The 18,128-nt window shown below is 44.2% G+C and overlaps 1 protein-coding gene across 1 annotated transcript; it reads left to right on the forward strand.

Annotated features, from left to right (window-relative positions):
- Window positions 1–9,751: 9,751 nt before the first annotated feature.
- Window positions 9,752–17,796, forward strand: LOC100137004 (phytochrome B). Its single transcript, XM_044507358.1, has 4 exons — window positions 9,752–12,189; window positions 12,515–13,322; window positions 14,295–14,588; window positions 17,138–17,796. The coding sequence occupies exons 1-4, from the start codon at window positions 10,014–10,016 to the stop codon at window positions 17,358–17,360; spliced, it is 3,501 nt and encodes a 1,166-aa protein (XP_044363293.1). The 5' UTR covers window positions 9,752–10,013; the 3' UTR covers window positions 17,361–17,796.
- Window positions 17,797–18,128: the final 332 nt, after the last annotated feature.

Raw genomic sequence — 18,128 nt, forward strand, 5'->3', positions numbered from 1 at the left:
TGCTCTAAATCTTGCTGGAGGGGATTGTTGTTGTCTTCGGCACTGTCCGGAGTGCTATTATCTCTGGTGCCGGTATCACCGCTTTTGACTTGGCGGGACTTAGAGCGGCGCCGCTGACGCCGGCGCTTGGGTTGCTTCTTGGAGGGGTCATCCTCCGCTATCCCGTCGCTATTGCCTTCTTTGGGTGTGTCCACCATGTATATGTCATATGATGAGGTGGTTGTCCAGTGCCCTGTGGGCAGTGGTTTCTCTTCGCCTCCCGCATCATCGTCCATACCGTCGATGTCTTCGGAGTCGAAGTCAAGCATGTCGGTTAAGTCATTGAAAGTGGCGACTAAGTGGGTGGTGGGTGGGCGGCGAATTTCTTTGTCATCTGTATCCCAATTCTGCCGAACATAGTTCGGCCAGGACCCTCCTGACAAGGAGAGAGACCTTAGTGAGTTCAGTATGTCGCCGAAGGGCGAGTACTGAAAAATATCCGCAGAGGTAAACTCCATGATCGGCGCCCAATCGGATTCGACAGGAACAGGTGCAGACGGTTCGGAGTCCGTGGCCGGAGAAGGATCCGCCAGTTTGGCAACACGGCTCTCGTGAAGGGTAAGGTCGATATTCGGCTCGATCGCCGCTGAGGATACGGCCTCCGTGGTGGGGTCTATCCACACGTCCATGGATGGCGCAACTGGCTCTGAATTAAGGGTCAGAGCGGCTACCGGTGCGATTTCTTGAACACTGTCCGATGGTAGAGCTAAATCGTACTCATCGTGACCGCGTGGCGCACAAAGGCAGGGGCTCGAATCCGTCGAAGATCAAGTCTCCGTGGATATCGTCCGTGTAGTTTAAGCTTCCAAACCTGACCTGGTGGCCAGGGGCGTAACTTTCGATCTACTCCAGATGGCCAAGCGAGTTGGCCCGTAGTGCGAAGCCGTCGAACACAAAGATCTGTCCGGGGAGAAAAGTCTCACCCTGGACTACATCACCATCGATGATCGTAGGAGCCATCAAGCCTAACGACGACGACACAGAGGAACTCTCAATGAAAGCACCAATGTCGGTGTCAAAATCGGCGGATCTCGGGTAGGGGGTCCCGAACTGTGCGTCTAAGGCGGATGGTAACAGGAGGCAGGGGACACGATGTTTTACCCAGGTTCGGGCCCTCTTGATGGAGGTAAAACCCTACGTCCTGCTCGATTTATTCTTGATGATATGGGTATTACAAGAGTTGATCTACCATGAGATCGGAGAGGCTAAACCCTAGAAGCTAGCCTATGGTATGATTGTATGTTGTCCTACGGACTAAAACCCTTCGGTTTATATAGACACTGGAGGGGGCTAGGGTTACACAAGGTCGGTTACAAAGGAGGAGATATACATATCCATACTGCCTAGCTTGCCTTCCACGCCAAGTAGAGTCCCATCTGGACACGAGACAAAGTCTTCAATCTTGTATCTTCATAGTCTAACAGTCCGGCCAAAGGACATAGTCCGGCTGTCTGGAGACCCCCTAATCCAGGACTCCCTCAGCCGCCATCTCATCGAAAGACGGGACACCTTTTCCTCTATCAAGTTGTATTAGATTTCCAGGTTGCTCGGTGAGATTTTATAGTTTTTCTTAGTTTAGATCGAGTCTGTTCTTCATACCTACAGTCCACGAAAAAGCCAAAAAAATTTAGCTTTGTTATCATATCCAAACCAATCTGAGCCATTGCATAATCTTTTCTGTATTTGTTTCGTTGAATTTGCGGTTGCATCATCATGTCAAGTTGCTGGTCTTAGAGTCTAGTCCTTTAGAGTTTCGAGTTTGGTTCACAAGTTGTCATGCCACCACCGCACCATCATCATCACCGCTACCATATACCACCATAGTCATCACCACTGCCATATACCACCGTCGTCGTCACCGCTGCCATATAACACCATCGTCATCACCGCTACTATATACCACATATCCACCACCATCACGCTAATCCGAGTCCATCTTCATCATAGATTCGCCACCAATCTGTGTTCCACCGCTCTACATATATCCGCCACCAGTCCGAGTTTCCACCAATTTCATCTCTACCACCAGTCCTAGTCCGAGTCCAATATTTGTTGCTTTGTTTTTGATTTCCAGATCACGCCATACTCCGAGTCGTGACAAAGAAGGAATTCCGAACTTCCGTGTTACCCGTAGTAGAAAAATAGTTCCAGTTTCAAAAAAAACTAAGTCTGGAAAATTCTGGCTAGATAGTTTTTAGACCATTTGTAGACTTTTTCAAAAAAAATTGTTGCGGAGCAAAACAAAGAGGGAAAAAGTGAAAAAAAAATCAGAGTGTGCTCCTCCCTTATTTACGTGCAGCGCCGTGATTTTGTAAGTGTTCTAGGCTCGTGTTTCTAGCTTGGTCTAGCCTAGGACCAGCACAGTACCGTCGTTGAGCGTTTATTCAACTTTGCATCTCTGAATTGATTATTGCTGGTATTTTTACTACCATATCATAAGCCTTCCCAGCTCCACATACATCTATGTCGTGCGTTTGACTCTCCCTGGTAGTCGCTCTGTCCAAGCTTTGAGAGTATTGACCACAACGGTTGCCGATCACCACCTGCTGCTGGGTAAGAACTGGTACGAATTTGAGATTCGCTTGACGGATTTGTGACACACCAGCACCACCACCACTTCCTAGTAGTCTGTAGGACCATATTCTTGCGTGTTTCTATTGTTGCTAACCATGGCAGGATCACAAACTGATGAGACTGATTGGGAGAACATGACGAACAAGCAGCTACATGATAAATTTCAGCAAATGATGAGTGGACAGGTGCAAGATGTGCTAAACATATTTGAAGAGGCCATTGAGAAGATAGATGGCATTGAGAAGACGTTTGAAACAAAGCTCGATAACAAGTTTAATGAATTGCCCGCGCGTCTTCCACCACCACCGCCGGCTGCACCTGTGGCACCTCTACAACAACAACAATGTCGCCTTCCAAATCAAGTGGGACGAGCACTGCACGTTCCCCTTGAGCCTGGTCAAAATTTTGGTGCCGCTGCACCTACTGTTGATGCTTCAGTGGCTCCTGCTGCTGCCGCTGAGGAGAACGTTTACGAGGGCGATTACGAGGATGAGGTTGATTAAAATTAGCATTGTGTGCAACCACCAGCACCACCACTAGGTCATCCTCATGCCTATAATCGTAATGGTAGGGCTGCACCACCACCTCGGGTACGAGATTATGACCATGTTCCTAAACTGAAATTGAATATTCCACCATTTGAGGGTCAATACATTCCTGATGTCTATCTTACTTGGGAGTTAGAAACTGAACAACGTTTCACATGCTTACAATATCTTGAGGATAGATGTGTTACTGCTGCTGTTTGTGAATTCACTAGCTTTGCTTCTGTTTGGTGGTCTGAACATTGTAGATTATATCCTATTCCAGCTATTTGGGCTGCTTTGAAAACTGTTATGCGTATTCGTTGGGTTCCACCATATTATCAATGTGAATTGCTTCAAAAATTGCAGTGTTTAAGACAAATAAAAATTCTGTAGAGGAATATTATCAGGAATTGCAAACTGGTATGATTAGATGTGGTATTTTTGAGGATAACGAAGCTATGCTTGCACATTTTATGGGTGGATTAAATAAAGAGATTCAGACCATTTTAGAGTATAAGGAATATAATAATATCACTCGTTTATTCCATCTTGCTTGCAAAGCTGAACGTGAAGTGCAGGATCGACAAGCATTGGCGCGGACTAACTTTTCTGCAGGTACCTTCATCATGGACACCGCGTGCATCTTCTACTTCCACATGTTCTGCTACACCGGCACCTCCGTCAGCCGCTACCTCCAGCCGTGATACAAGAAAGTAGGCACTACCACCACTATCTGCCAAGAGCACACCTATCGGGCCAGCACAGAGCTCTTCTTCATCCATGGCATCAACAGGGCACACACACATGATATTATTTGTCGTTGCTGTAAGGGTAGAGGTCATTATGCGAGAGAATGCCAATCTTCATGTGTTATGATTGCTACTGAGGATGGTGGGTATGAGTCCGCTAGTGACTATGATGAGGAGACTTTGGCTCTTATTACACGTGAAGAACACGGTGGAGATGATTCTGAACATGAGACACAATACATGGCTCCTGAAGATGCTGACAGGTATGAATGTTTAGTTGCTCAATGTGTTTTGAGTGTGCAGGTCACACAAGCTGAGCAAAATCAGAGGCATAATTTGTTCCATTCAAAGGGAGTTGTGAAGGAACGTTCTATTCGCGTCATCATAGATGGATGGAGCTGCAGAAACTTGGCTAGCGTGGAGATGGTGGAGAAGCTATTTCTCACCATAAGACCACATCCACATCCTTACTATATCCAATGGTTCAATAACAGCGACAATGTTAAGGTAACATGTACTGTTCATGTGCATTTTAGTATCTCTACGTATGCCGATTATGTTGATTGTGATGTGGTACCCATGCAAGCATGTTCCTTATTACTTGGTAGACCATGGCAATTTGATAAAAAAAATTGTACACCATGGTATAAATAATCAGTATACTCTTGTTCATAACGATAAACATATTACTTTGCTTCCTATGTCTCCTGATTCCATTTTGAAAGATGATATTAATAGAGCTAATAAAGAAAAACAGGAGAAAAATAAGAGTGAAAATCAGATTGTGGCAAAAGAATTTGAGCAACAAATGAAACCTAATAATAAACCATCTAGTGTTGCTTCTGAAATTAAATTGAAAAGTGCATGTTTACTTGCAACCAAGTCTGATATTGATGAGCTAGATTTTAGCAAATCTATTTGCTATGCTTTTGTGTGCAAATAGGCATTTCATTTGAGGACGTGCCTTCCTCTTTGCCTCCTGCTGTTACTAACATTTTGCAAAAGTTCGCTGATGTATTTCCACAAGACGTGCCACCGGGATTACCACCTATTCGAGGGATTGAGCATCATATTGACTTAATTCCCGGTGCGTCGCTACCCAACCGTGCACCATACCATACCAATCTAGAGCAGGCGAAGGGGATTATGCGTCAAGTCCAGGAGCTGCTCGATAAAGGTTATATACACTAATCCCTTAGTCCTTGTGTTGTTCCTATTATTCTAGTGCCGAAGAAGGATGGTACATCGCGTATGTGTGTTGATTGTAGAGGCATTAATAATATTACTATTCATCATCGTCATCCTATTCCTAGGCTAGATGATATGCTTGATGAATTGAGTGGCTCTACAATATTCTTCAAAGTTGATTTGCGTAGTGGATACCATCAAATTTTTATGAAATTGGGAGATGAATGGAAAACAACATTTAAAACAAAGTTTGGCTTATATGAGTGGTTAATCATTCCTTTTGGGTTAACTAATGCACCTAGTACTTTCATGAGATTAATGAACGAAGTTTTACGTGCTTTCATTGGACGATTTGTGGTAGTCTATTTTGATGATATAATGATTTATAGCAAATCTTTAGAAGAACATTTGGAACATATATGTGCTATTTTTATTGCTCTATGTGATGCACATTTGTTTGGTGCACCTTTTGCACCGACCGAGTATATTTTCTTGGCTATGTTGTTACTCTATAGGGGATTGAAGTTGATAAAGCCAAGATTAAAGCTATTGAGAGTTGGCCGCAACCCAAAACGGTCACACAAGTGAGGAGTTTTCTTGACCACGCTGGAGTCTATAGGCTTTTTGTGAGAGATTTCAGCACCATTGCTGCACCTCTCAATGAGCTTACAAAGAAGGATGTGCCTTTTGTTTGGGGTACCGCACAGGAAGAAGCCTTCACAGTATTGAAAGATAAGTTGACACATACTCCTTTACTCCAACTTCCTGATTTTAATAAGACTTTTGAGCTTGAATGTGATGCTAGTGGAATTGGATTAGGAGGTGTGTTATTACAAGATGGCAAACATGTTGCATCCTTTTCTGAAAAATTGGGTGGGCCTAGTCTGAACTATTCTACTTATGATAAAGAATTATCTGCTCTTGTTCGGACTTTAGAAACATGGCAACATTATTTATGGCCTAAAGAATTTGTTATACATTCTGATCATGAATCTTTGGAACATATTAAAAGTCAAGCGAAACTAAATCGTAGACATGCTAAATGGGTTGAATTCATTGATACTTTCCCTTATGTCATTAAACACAAGAAGGGTATAGAAAATGTTATTGCTGATGCATTGTCTCGTCAATATACTATGATTTCACAACTTGACTTCAAAATATTTGGTTTGGAGACCATCAAATATCAATATGTGCATGATGCTGATTTTAAAGATGTAATGCAGACTTGTAAAGAAGGAAGAACGTGGAACAAGTTCGTTGTTAATGATGGATTTGTGTTCCGTGCTAACAAACTATGCATTCCGAGTAGTTCCATTTGTCTTTTGTTGTTGCAGGAGGCACATGGAGGAGGATTAATGGGACACTTTGGTGTGAAGAAGACGGAGGACGTACTTGCTACACATTTCTTTTGGCCAAATATGAGATGGGATGTTGAGCGTTTTGTTGCTCGCTGCACTACATGTCAAAAAGCTAAGTCACAACTCAATCCTCATGGTTTATATATACCTTTTCCTGTACCTAGTGTTCCTTGGGAGGATATATCTATGGACTTTGTTTTAGGTTTACCCCGAACAAAGAAGGGGAGGGATAGCATAACTATTGTCGTGGATAGATTCTCAAAAATGGCACACTTTATACCATGTCATAAAAGCGATGATGCGGTTAATGTTGCAGATTTGTTCTTTCGTGGAATTATCCGCTTGCATGGTGTGCCAAAAACTGTTGTTTCATATCGTGATACTAAATTTCTTAGCCACTTTTGGAGATGTTTATGGGCTAAGTTGGGGACTAAACTGCTTTTTAGTACTATTTGTCACCCCAAACTGATGGACAAATCGAAGTAGTCAATAGAACATTGTCTGCTATGCTTAGGGCTGTTTTGAAGAAAAATAAGAAAATGTGGGAAGAATCCTTGCCTCATATTGAATTTGCTTATAATCATTCATTGCACTCTACTACTAAGATGTGCCCTTACAAAATTGTGTATGGTTTCCTACCTCGTGCACCAATTGATTTGTTGCCTCTTCCATCTTCGAAGAAGGTTAATTTTGATGCTAAACAATGTGCTGAATTGATTTTAAAAATGCATGAGTTAACTAAGGAAAACATTGAGCGTATGAATGCTAAATATAAACTTGTTGCCTTTGCACATGGAGATCTTGTTTGGTTACATTTGCGTAAGGATAGATTTCCTGATTTGCGCAAATCAAAGCTAATGCCACGTGTTGATGGTTCTTTTAAGGTGTTAGAGAAAATAAATGATAATGCATATAAACTTGAGCTGCCGGCAGATTTTGGGGTTAGTCCCACTTTTAACATTGCAGATTTGAAGCCTTATTTGGGTGAGGAAGATGAGCTTCTGTCAAGGACGACTTCATTTCAAGAAGGGGAGGATGATGTGGACATCAATACCATTGTTACACCCACAACCCCTACTGCTACATATACTGGACCAATTACTAGAGCTCACACATGTCAATTAAATTATCAGGTACTTTCGTTTCTTAGTAATGATTCTAATATTCATGAGAATATGATGCTGTCTAAATTGGATACATTTGTTTTGCTTACAAATGAAGGGCCTGACATGGATAAGAGGGATGAACACTGGAGCAAGACCAAGCATGGAGATGATGGCATGCGCAAGGGGAACAAGAACGAAGTTACAAGTGATGATTTCAGGACTTTGAAGCCACTATAATGAGTGCATGAAGCCTTGGATGAAATATACAAGATGCCACTTCATAAATTTCGTCCAGAGACTATTCTAGGTGCTGCATCACCTTATTATTGGGTCAGGCCCATGTAATTTTGAAATACTTAAGTATAGGCTATTTTTAGAGTCCGTTTGTGTGGGGAAACAAGAGTTAGGGTTGGTTTTGGAACCCTCCTCCAAGGGCCATGAAATTCCCCCTCTTCCTCCATATATACAACCCTTAGGGCGTCGTTTAGACTTTGGGTATTGTTTAGATTAAAAGTTCGCCATAGCTGCAACTTCGCGTACTTCGTTTGTGTTCAACGACCAGACCAAGGCGTCACAGAACCCCACCTTGATCAATAAAGCTTTCATCTTATATTCGCAATATCTAGATTGCAATCTTAGTTTCTTGCTTGTTCTTCATTTGCTTGCAGGAAATAGACCTTCATGGTCATGTTGATCGTGCTCCGGCGTGGTCAATAACCTCTCGGAGTTGGCTTAGCGATTGCTAAGGCGTGACGTCCTCACATATTCGTAGTCGGATCGTCAACGTCTACTCCACCATAAACGATAGCCGCCATTTCATCGAAAGATGGGACGCCTTCGCCTCTATCAGGAGATGGTCGTGAGGTGGAGCTCCATCAATGGCTACCTACCGTGAGAGAGGTTGCACTTTAGTCACGCCAGAGAGCAGGAAACAACTTCGATGGGAAGGGGTGCAAGGCACCGGGGCTCACGACGGGCATCGGGGAGGTCGAGCGACGGGTGGGGCAACTGGGCTCGGATGAGGACATGGGCTACATCGGCAGCGTTGAGCAGCTAGGATGGCAATGGAGGCAGGATGGCAAGAGCACGCATGGCCACCTTCAGGCGCTCCATAGCCACGACCGGTCACCACCAACAGGGACCCGATCAAGGGACCGGATTGCTTTTTTTCGCAAGGACCTGATTACTTTTTAAAGAGTAGTACATGGACCCAATTGCTTTTATTTTTTTGTAGGGACTAGATTGCATTTAGAAAATATGTGGGCCCCACATGTCATAACCCGTCAACGATCAACTTAATGGTCAAAGCTAACTGATTTAGGGCCAACCTGAAGAGGGGTCCCGAGCTGTCATAATCACACTTAAAAGTTAACCAACATAGTTATCATTAAGTCATTGGTGTTTTTTGGAACAACCAACCAATTTTATGGTAGCTTTTTAGAAAATTGGAGAAAGTGGTAGTTTTTCGGAACCCTAGCATCAAATATGATAGCTTTATGTTGTTTACTCGATTTAAATCCATCCAAAGCTATAACAAGCACGACCGGAAAATTAGATTTGCTAGAAAAGCAAATCCATAAATAATTTGAATCCAATCAAAATAGAGCTCCTTATCCTGATGCATATGTTTATTTTGTTGATCGAGTATGAGCGCACATGTTTATTTTAACACAATACATGCACATGTCACCTTTAAATTTTACGAAGTTATTGTAAACGCCTTGTTATCAACTGGAACGTCTCCTTTCATTGAGCGTGTAACGTCGGAAATCCTAAAATAAATTCAGGATAAACGCGAGCATCAGGATTTGAATCCTGATGGATTGGAGATACCACTGTCCTCCTAAACATTCAACTACATGTTGGTTCGCTAAGCGCACATGTGTTGGTGGTAGTATCTCATCTGTACTTCTCGCAAAAAAAAGTTCTCACATGTACTTGATGTTTTAAATAAATAATATACAAGGACAGTGCAGTTTCAGAAACAGAGTACAACCAGTGAAGATATATCTAACTTCACACCAGTTGGTCGTCATCTTCACCGCGAGAGGAGGACGGGGCGTCGACCCGTTGGCTGGGCAGCTGAGGTTGCTGCCAGCCCACCCGAGTTCGAGTCCCGCACGGACACATGGTGCTCACGGAGTTTCTCCTATAAAGAAAAGCCAACGTGGGTTAGCCCTTGGGTTGGTCTCATTTTTTTCACCGGGAGAGACAGCACACTCTCTCTTCTATCTATCCCCTGAGTCCCTGACCTTCCCTTTCGAGCCATCGCATCGTCATCGTCTCAGCGCCTTGCTCAAGTATCCTCCTCTGTAAATCGAGCCGCTCCCATCTTTTTATCCTCCCACTCCCAAAGTCGGAAACAATGTCTCCATTAACCGCATAGCCGCGAGGCTAGCTATCGGACGAGCTGCCCAAACGGACGCGGCCGCCTAATCCAGGCCTGTCTCCGACCACCGCGCCGTCGCCATGGCCTCGGGAAGCCGCGCCACGCCCACGCGCTCCCCCTCCTCCGCGCGGCCCGCCGCGCCGCACCAGAATCACACGCAGTCCTCGGGCGGGAGCACCTCCCGCGCGGGAGGGGGAGGGGGAGGCGCGGCCGGGAGCGCGGCCGCCACGGAGTCGGTCTCCAAGGCCGTGGCGCAGTACACCCTGGACGCCGGCCTCCACGCGGTGTTCGAGCAGTCGGGCGCGTCGGGGCGCAGCTTCGACTACTCTCAGTCGCTGCTCGCGCCGCCCACTCCCTCCTCCGAGCAGCAGATCGCCGCCTACCTCTCGCGCATCCAGCGCGGCGGCCACATCCAGCCCTTCGGCTGCACGCTCGCCGTCGCCGACGACTCCTCCTTCCGCCTCCTCGCCTTCTCCGAGAACGCCGCCGACCTGCTCGACCTATCGCCTCACCACTCCGTCCCGTCGCTCGACTCCTCCGCGGCGCCTCCCCCCGTTTCTCTCGGCGCCGACGCGCGCCTCCTCTTCTCTCCCTCCTCCGGCGTCCTCCTTGAGCGCGCCTTCGCCGCACGGGAGATCTCGCTGCTCAACCCGCTCTGGATCCACTCCAGGGTCTCATCCAAGCCCTTCTACGCCATCCTCCACCGCATCGACGTCGGCGTTGTCATCGACCTCGAGCCGGCCCGCACCGAGGACCCGGCCCTCTCCATCGCTGGCGCAGTCCAGTCCCAGAAGCTCGCCGTCCGCGCCATCTCCCGTCTCCAGGCGCTCCCTGGCGGGGACGTCAAGCTCCTCTGCGACACCGTCGTGGAGCACGTCCGTGAGCTCACGGGCTATGACCGCGTCATGGTGTACAAATTCCACGATGACGAGCACGGGGAAGTCCTCGCCGAGAGCCGGCGTGGTGACCTCGAGCCCTACCTCGGTTTGCATTATCCTGCCACTGATATCCCGCAGGCATCACGCTTCCTGTTCCGGCAAAACCGTGTGCGGATGATTGCTGATTGCCACGCAGCTGCGGTGAGGGTCATCCAGGACCCTGCAATGCCACAGCCGCTGTGCTTAGTTGGGTCGACTCTTCGCTCCCCACATGGGTGCCATGCGCAGTACATGGCAAACATGGGGTCGATTGCATCTCTCGTCATGGCAGTGATCATCAGTAGCGGTGGGGAGGATGAGCACAACATGACGCGGGGCGTCATCCCGTCGGCGATGAAGTTGTGGGGGTTAGTGGTGTGCCACCACACATCTCCACGGTGCATCCCTTTCCCACTGCGGTATGCATGTGAGTTCCTCATGCAGGCCTTTGGGCTGCAGCTCAACATGGAGCTGCAGCTTGCGCACCAACTATCAGAGAAACATATTCTCAGAACACAGACGTTACTGTGCGACATGCTACTCCGGGATTCACCTACTGGCATTGTCACACAGAGCCCAAGCATAATGGACCTTGTGAAGTGTGATGGTGCTGCACTGTTTTACCACGGGAAGTACTACCCACTTGGTGTCACCCCCACAGAGGCTCAGATTAAGGATATCATCGAGTGGTTGACGGTGTGCCATGGAGACTCCACAGGGCTCAGCACAGATAGCCTGGCTGATGCAGGCTACCCCGGTGCTACTGCATTAGGGGATGCAGTGTGCGGAATGGCAGTAGCTTATATCACGCCGAGTGATTATTTGTTTTGGTTCCGGTCACACACAGCCAAGGAGATAAAATGGGGTGGTGCAAAGCATCATCCGGAGGATAAGGATGATGGGCAGCGGATGCACCCACGATCATCATTCAAGGCATTTCTTGAAGTGGTGAAGAGTAGGAGCTTACCTTGGGAGAATGCTGAGATGGATGCAATACATTCCTTGCAGCTCATATTGCGGGACTCCTTCAGAGATGCAGGAGAGGGCACTAGTAACTCAAAAGCCATTGTCAATGGTCAGGTTCAGCTTGGGGAACTAGAGTTGCGGGGAATAGATGAGCTGAGTTCAGTAGCAAGGGAGATGGTTCGGTTGATCGAGACGGCTACAGTACCCATCTTTGCAGTTGATACTTATGGATGTATAAATGGGTGGAATGCAAAGGTTGCTGAGTTGACTGGCCTCACAGTTGAAGAAGCTATGGGCAAATCATTAGTTAAAGATCTTATCTTCAAGGAATCTGAAGAAATAGTTGAGAAGCTACTCTCGCAAGCTTTAAAAGGTATTCCTGACTACAAGTCCTGCTAATTTGGTTGTTCTTTCCTCGATTTATGTTTCTGGACGTATCATTTACACACTATTGCTTACCAGATAATTTCAGGCATTCACATGAAAGTATCTTACAATTAGTATATAAGTATGCTCAAATTGAAAATATGTCAAATTTATCATCAAAGATTGGAGTAGTTAACCCGAAGTAAATGTCATTATTCGTACTGTTTATAGTATTATAAATTACCTGGTCTATACACAGTCAACCTGCCTTATAATTAATGGAAAATGGTGGGATTGGATAGTGATGGTTTATGGACTTGTTTCTCATCCAGGTGAAGAAGGCACAAATGTAGAGATTAAGTTGAAGACATTTGGGTCAGAGCAATCTAAAGGACCAATTTTTGTTATTGTCAACGCCTGCTCTAGTAGGGATTACACCAAAAGTATTGTTGGTGTTTGTTTTGTCGGCCAAGATATCACAGGGCAAAAGGTGGTCATGGATAAATTTGTCAACATACAAGGGGATTACAAGGCTATTGTACACAATCCCAATCCTCTAATACCGCCAATATTTGCTTCAGATGAGAACATATGTTGCTCCGAATGGAATACGGCGATGGAAAAACTCACAGGATGGTCGAGAGGAGAAGTTGTTGGTAAGCTTCTGGTTGGGGAGGTATTTGGAAATTGTTGCCGACTTAAGGGCCCAGATGCACTGACAAAGTTCATGATTGTCCTTCACAACGCTATAGGAGGGCAGGATTCTGAGAAGTCCCCCTTTTCATTCTTTGACAAGAATGGTAAATATGTACAGGCCTTGTTGACTGCAAACACAAGGAGCAAAATGGATGGTGAGACCATAGGTGCCTTCTGCTTCTTGCAGATTGCAAGCCCTGAATTACAGCAAGCCTTTGAGATTCAGAGACAACAAGAAAAGAAGTGTTATGCCAGGATGAAGGAGTTGGCTTACATTTGCCAGGAGATAAAAAACCCTCTCAGTGGTATACGGTTTACAAACTCCCTGTTAGAGATGACTGATTTAAAGGATGACCAGAGGCAGTTTCTTGAAACTAGCGCTGCTTGTGAGAAGCAGATGTCCAAGATTGTAAAGGATGCCAGCCTCCAAAGTATTGAGGACGGGTCAGTATTCTGATATTATTATTATTATTATTATTATTATTATTATTATTATTATTATTATGAGTGTGATGCCTTTTCCTTCCACAAGATGTGCTTGGACTCTGAATAGTTTGAACGGCAGCTGGCACTAATTTTGTTTGATTAAGCATGTAAGAAAGATAAGGGATTAGAGAAGTAAGTACATCAGACACTGATAGCTCCAATCCCTGTCTTGGCACCTCTCTAGAGTGTAATTCTTTCTGTGCACATCAACCCTTCATGACAGTTGCATTTTTTCCATCCTTGCCTCCTTGGCATCTATCTCACTGTACACTCGCTTTGTCTGGGCAACATTCAAAACACGTTGGTGGTACTGCCTGGATTCTCAACATTGCTACATCAAATACCACACTAGGAATCTAGGATCATGTCAAAACTAAAGGAATATCCTTATGCATTTATCACATCCTACAAAACCTTAAAGTGAACTTCACAGCCCACGTAACCTCAACCTGTGCAAGAAGTTTGTGCCAAGCATATATCCGTGGTAGTATAATACTAGCATCCTAGTATAAACTTGGTACCATGTTTGCAGATGTTGCAGTTCATCTGCTTGCTTAAAATTTCAGATACTTTTGGTTGCCTTGCACAACTCGTCAATCATCTCAGCTTTTATTGATGGACAATAAATCTGTACCACTTCTACCCCAAGGACGCTCCGGCTCATGTTATGCAAAATCTCCCATATCATTTTGCGAAGTTTAAACATAAAGGAATCTGAATATCCTTTTGAATACGAACTCACAGCTTTGTGCAGACTATCTTTTTTTCATGTGTTATTATGTACTCTGTGATTTCATATGGATTCACTGGTGTGTAGACAGAAGCATTATCTCACCTTTTCCATGATCTATGACAGTTTACCTCTCTGTTAAGTACTTTAGCAATTTATTATCCAAAAATTTATTTGTTCTGTTTTGGCTTATTTTACAGCTCTTTGGTGCTTGAGAAAGGTGAATTTTCACTTGGAAATGTTATGAACGCTGTTGTCAGCCAAGTGATGATATTGCTAAGAGAAAGAGATTTGCAACTTATTCGAGATATCCCTGATGAAATAAAAGAAGCCTCGGCATATGGTGACCAATATAGAATCCAGCAAGTTTTGTCTGACTTTTTGCTTAGCATGGTCCGGTTTGCTCCAACTGAAAATGGCTGGGTGGAGATACAAGTCAGACCAAACGTAAAACAAAATTCTGATGGAACGGAAACAATGCTCTTCCTCTTCAGGTTAGCTGCTTTCCTGTCTCTTTGCAATATACATGAAGATGATATATTACATTACTTTAGAGGAATGCCTTTGCTTGAACTTGATTGAAAGCAAGATAACGATTGCTTAAATTTTTATTGGTCATGTGTGGTATAACCGTGCCTTGTTACATGTGGTTATCATGAACTATTCATGATTTATATAAGTACTAGGAAAGTATGAATACTATCATAATCATTGTAATTGTTGTTTGTTATACAATAATTGCCATGGCATGAATATGCTAGTTTTTAATAGGGCAACCTGACTGGATGTACACCTGACGCTGATCACATTGCTTCTATTTTTCTCATGAAAACATAAAATACAAATGAAGCTCCCAACTAACACAAAAGTAACAACAGTATTTGACAGATTGTCTTTAGAGAAGGGGAAAAGGTTAAATGTAAGGAATGAGATGTGGCATCACCGTAGCGTTATGGCCGTCGGTGAACTAGCCAGTAGGAGATAGGCGAAGGTATTGGATAGGTTATGTTAGAGGTAGGAAGTTTAAGAGAAGGAATAAATCAAGTATTAAGCATCCTTGTTGGATACTACTGGGTCTGTTATAAAGTGTCTGGCTAAATTAGTAATAGTCCAGTTGAACTAGGAAGGTAGATTTATGGTCCGGTCTAGAGTTTGAATTCAGATCTGACTTGTAGATCAAGTTGGTCGTTCTATATAAAGTACTAGTGTCTCTCAATCTGTTATCTCCCTTGTCCATCATCTCTAACCAGTGTTTTACTCCCCAGTCCCCTACGCCGTGCCATCCTTCTGTTTTTAAGGGGGAGACGGAGGGAGTAGTTATCAATCTATTATCTCCCTTGATCATCCTCCCTAACCAGTGTTTTACTCCCCGATCCCCTACGCTGTGCTGTCCAGCCTTCATGGCGGTAGACCGGTACTGACTCAGCTTATGCCACGTAGACGCAAGCGTATTCAGCTTTTCAGGAGACATACTGTACATAATTTGTAGCCAGTGTGCATGCGAATTCAGGTCACCTGGAAGTCACACAATTTCATGGTGCAATGGACTCCTATTCAATGACTCAGTAGTGCAAAAGATGGTGTTGAACATTTAATCAGAATCAACCCAGCGCATTTTGTAATAGCAGTCATGGGGATTGGTTTTCCTAACAAATGGATGCAAATACAGTGTGATTTAAGGTTAAGGGTCCAACTTCAAATTTGAGCCTTCTGATTAGAAAGATGAGGGCCAGGGTGTTATGGATCTGTGAAACTCATGTTTTTTAGGCATCCATACATCAGCTGTGTGTTTGTTTCTTCAAGTATTTGTTGTTTGGTTGCATATATGTGATAAAAGAGATGTATCAAGCTGGCATGCGTAAATACCGCTGTTCGCGTGCAGAAGCGTGTAAAGATTTGGAGAGCTATTTAACAGATTAGAAGGATTCAGATTTGATTTCTGTCATTCATGTTTTTTAACTTATTCATGCATTATTTTGTTTCTAGTGAGAGCAAAAGAGATAAAGGGAAGGCAAATTGAGTCTTAATACTGCACGATTCACATCCATCCGCGGGTCACATGATGTCAAGCCACATCATATCTTTTTGGCACTTCTTGTGCCTCATGCCACAAATAGTGTCATATTTTAGGAAGACTTCATTATATTATACTCCCTCCATCCCACAATATAAGACGTTTTTGCAAGCTATGTTAGCTTGCAATCCTCCGTCCCACAATGTAAGACGTTTTTGCAAGCTAACATGCAAAAGCGTCTTACATTGTGGGACGGAGGGATTATTAGGAAGATTACAAAGCTATATACGAGCTAACAAATAGCGCCATAGTTTAGAAAGCTAGCTTCATTACATTATATTAGAAAGGTTATTAAGTTATATATACGTGGCCATGGATTTAGCATGGGTCTATGAGTCACGCGATCAATGTTTGTTGATTCCATCCAGTGCCCATGGTTGGTTAATCATAGCAAGGGTTGATCAACGGCTGGGTGTTTTGCTTGTTTGTAGGAATTTTTAGCATGTTTTCGTGTTTGTCATTGGATTTATTATGTACCCCCTCCGTCCTATAATGTAAGATGTCATTACAACCAATGTATTCATATATTGGTTGTAATAATATCTTATATCATGGGCGGAGGGAGTAGTACATATATCTCTCGGTGTAGCATGCATCTTTGTTGTATTCACTGCCACATGCTGTTCTCGTTTGGTTTTATCAGCTTCAGTGTTGTCTTTTGACTCATGAGCAGTAGGATCAAATGATCATCTTCTGTAAATCATGTTATTACAAAATTCTACTTCTGTTGCAATATACTCGGTGTCAAAAAACGTCTTATATTTTGATATAGAGGGAGTAGTTTTGAATAAATAAATGCGCAAACATTCTACTTGATGGTTTGGGGGAGATTTTATTGTAAATGGTGGTTATAATGGGCTTGGTGACACAAATAGTGCTTAAAAGTTCAATCTCTTGTGTTGGTACAAATTTCAATAGAGTAACTCCTGCTGGACCTTGATTGCCTTTCATCTATGTGTGTTTCTCCAGATTTGCCTGTCCTGGTGAGGGCCTCCCCCCTGACATTGTCCAAGATATGTTCAGTAACGCCCGTTGGACGACCCAAGAAGGCATTGGACTAAGCGTATGCAGGAAAATCCTCAAATTGATGGGTGGTGAGGTGCAGTACATCAGAGAGTCAGAGCGGAGTTTCTTCCTCATTGTGCTTGAGCTACCCCAGCCTCTGCGATCAGAAAGTAGGGATCGGAGCTGATATGGCAAGCTGAAAGCTGACCTCGCCTAACTGTTCGGTCAGCCAGGTGACTTGAGATTCCCGGATAGGAGGGAGCCTAGTTCGTGAGAAGCCCGCAAAATCAATATGAGCACGCCGGGAGCTGCAAATGTGATTCCCGGCCATTCCTGGCACGCCGACTGTACGCGAAGTGTTATTCGATTAGAGTTTCATGGCGGCGAGCACTGAACATGAACACTGACGGTAATGTAGCTGGTAGCATAGGCCCATGACTACTTGGATAAAGTAAATACGATGTTCTTAGCCGCTATGTATATATACATGAGAATATCTCTTGTATTATGGATAAGGAGAGCTGTACAGCTCCCACGATTGTATTCTGATACGTATACTTTTGTCACAGTCTCTTGCCATGAACTATTTCTATTCATCCGAGCCAGGCATATTTCAGTCTGAATCAGGCTTCCTGGTGTTGATTCCTGATGCGTGAGGTGTCTTTCCCACAACTGTATGAAATTACTGCCTTTCTTCATTTCAAGGACTAGAAAGTGCTTTATATGGCTTTCTTTAGGTTGCCCGGGAGGGATCCGCCTCTATTGAACAAAAACAAAAATATTATCATTTTTTTTAGTTTTTTAGATTGCTTGCCACATTGGTCACGTGGTAATATTGTCATTTATTTACTCAAAGAACTGAACAATATTGTTTGAATCCACGTAGTTCTTAGTACTCCTGGTGTTGGGGGAGTATTTGCTGGAGTATGTGCCTATGTGGGACATCTTTTTTGGT

This window comes from Triticum aestivum, chromosome 4A (genome assembly GCF_018294505.1).
Source record: "Triticum aestivum cultivar Chinese Spring chromosome 4A, IWGSC CS RefSeq v2.1, whole genome shotgun sequence".
NCBI classification, from domain to species: Eukaryota; Viridiplantae; Streptophyta; class Magnoliopsida; order Poales; family Poaceae; genus Triticum; species Triticum aestivum.

Coding starts and splice junctions, on each gene's coding strand:
- LOC100137004 (XM_044507358.1), top strand. CDS start 10,014: ATGGCCTCGGGAAGCCGCGCCACGCCCACGCGCTCCCCCTCCTCCGCG. Junction 12,190..12,514: donor ACTCTCGCAAGCTTTAAAAG/GTATTCCTGACT, acceptor TTTCTCATCCAG/GTGAAGAAGGCACAAATGTA. Junction 13,323..14,294: donor CTCCAAAGTATTGAGGACGG/GTCAGTATTCTG, acceptor CTTATTTTACAG/CTCTTTGGTGCTTGAGAAAG.